General features: G+C 66.4%; 1 protein-coding gene across 1 annotated transcript in view; it reads right to left on the reverse strand.

Moving 5' to 3' along the window:
• LAD1 (ladinin 1) overlaps nucleotides 1-912 on the reverse strand; it is an 8,201-nt gene that overhangs the window by 2,175 nt on the left and 5,114 nt on the right. Inside the window, exons 4-5 of the mRNA XM_014533391.1 lie at nucleotides 423-486; nucleotides 255-317 (exon numbers count right to left, since the gene is read on the reverse strand). Coding sequence (XP_014388877.1) covers nucleotides 255-317; nucleotides 423-486 — 127 coding nt within the window. The remainder of the gene's footprint in view (nucleotides 1-254; nucleotides 318-422; nucleotides 487-912) is intronic.

Here is a 912-nt window from a genome sequence, read left to right on the forward strand (position 1 = left end):
CCCGGCCGGCCTGGCTCAGGGGTTGAGCGTCGACCTATGACCCAGGGGGGGTCACGGTTATTCCCGGTCAGGGCACATGCCCCGGGTTGCGGGCTCGATCCCCAGTGTGGGGCGTGCAGGAGGCAGCCGATCCCTGATCCTCTCTCATCATGGATGTTTCTCTCTCTCTCCCTCTCCTTCGTCTCTGAAATCAATAGAAACATCTATTTTTTTAAAGGGACATTTGGAGCCGAAACCGGTTTGGCTCAGTGGACAGAGCGTCGGGCCACGAAGACCTCGGTGCGGGAGGAGCCGGGGGACTTGACCGACACTGACCTCTGGGGAGAGAAAGCACAGGCTGACCCAGGAGGCGGCGGAAGCCAGGGGCACCCCACACCCTCACCCTCACCCGCGGGGGCCCCGCCCCTCCCCGCCCCGCCCACCTGGATGGCCGTGTGGTATCTCTCCAGCTTCTCGCCTAACTTGACCGGGAGCCTCACGCTGGCACTGCCGGGCAGAAGGACGGGTGAGACCGACCAGTGAGGCCCTGCCCCCCAAGACCAGGTGTGCACCCCTCCATCAGCGGGCGGGGCTCCAATGGCCGCCCGTCCCCTCCTCTGCACCACCGCCCGGTCCTGTCACTTCTACCCAAACACGTCCGTCCCGGACCCTCCTCGCCACCTGCCCCACCCCTGCGGTCCCCTCCACACGCCCACCCCCGGCTGACCCCTGACCCCGCACTCTCCCCGCACCCGAATCCCACCCTGTCCTTCCACTCCAACCCTCAGGCCCCAGGACAGAGACAGAACTCCGGGCCTGGTCCCTGTCCCCCCCACCGGACCAGTGCCCCCGAAACCCCCTCCTTCACCTGCTCGTGTACCCCGAACCAGACGTGGTAGGCTCGTCACACTCAGCCTTTCCACAGGCTCCCCC

The sequence above is a fragment of the Myotis brandtii genome, unplaced genomic scaffold (assembly GCF_000412655.1).
Source record: "Myotis brandtii unplaced genomic scaffold, ASM41265v1 scaffold975, whole genome shotgun sequence".
Classification (NCBI taxonomy): domain Eukaryota; kingdom Metazoa; phylum Chordata; class Mammalia; order Chiroptera; family Vespertilionidae; genus Myotis; species Myotis brandtii.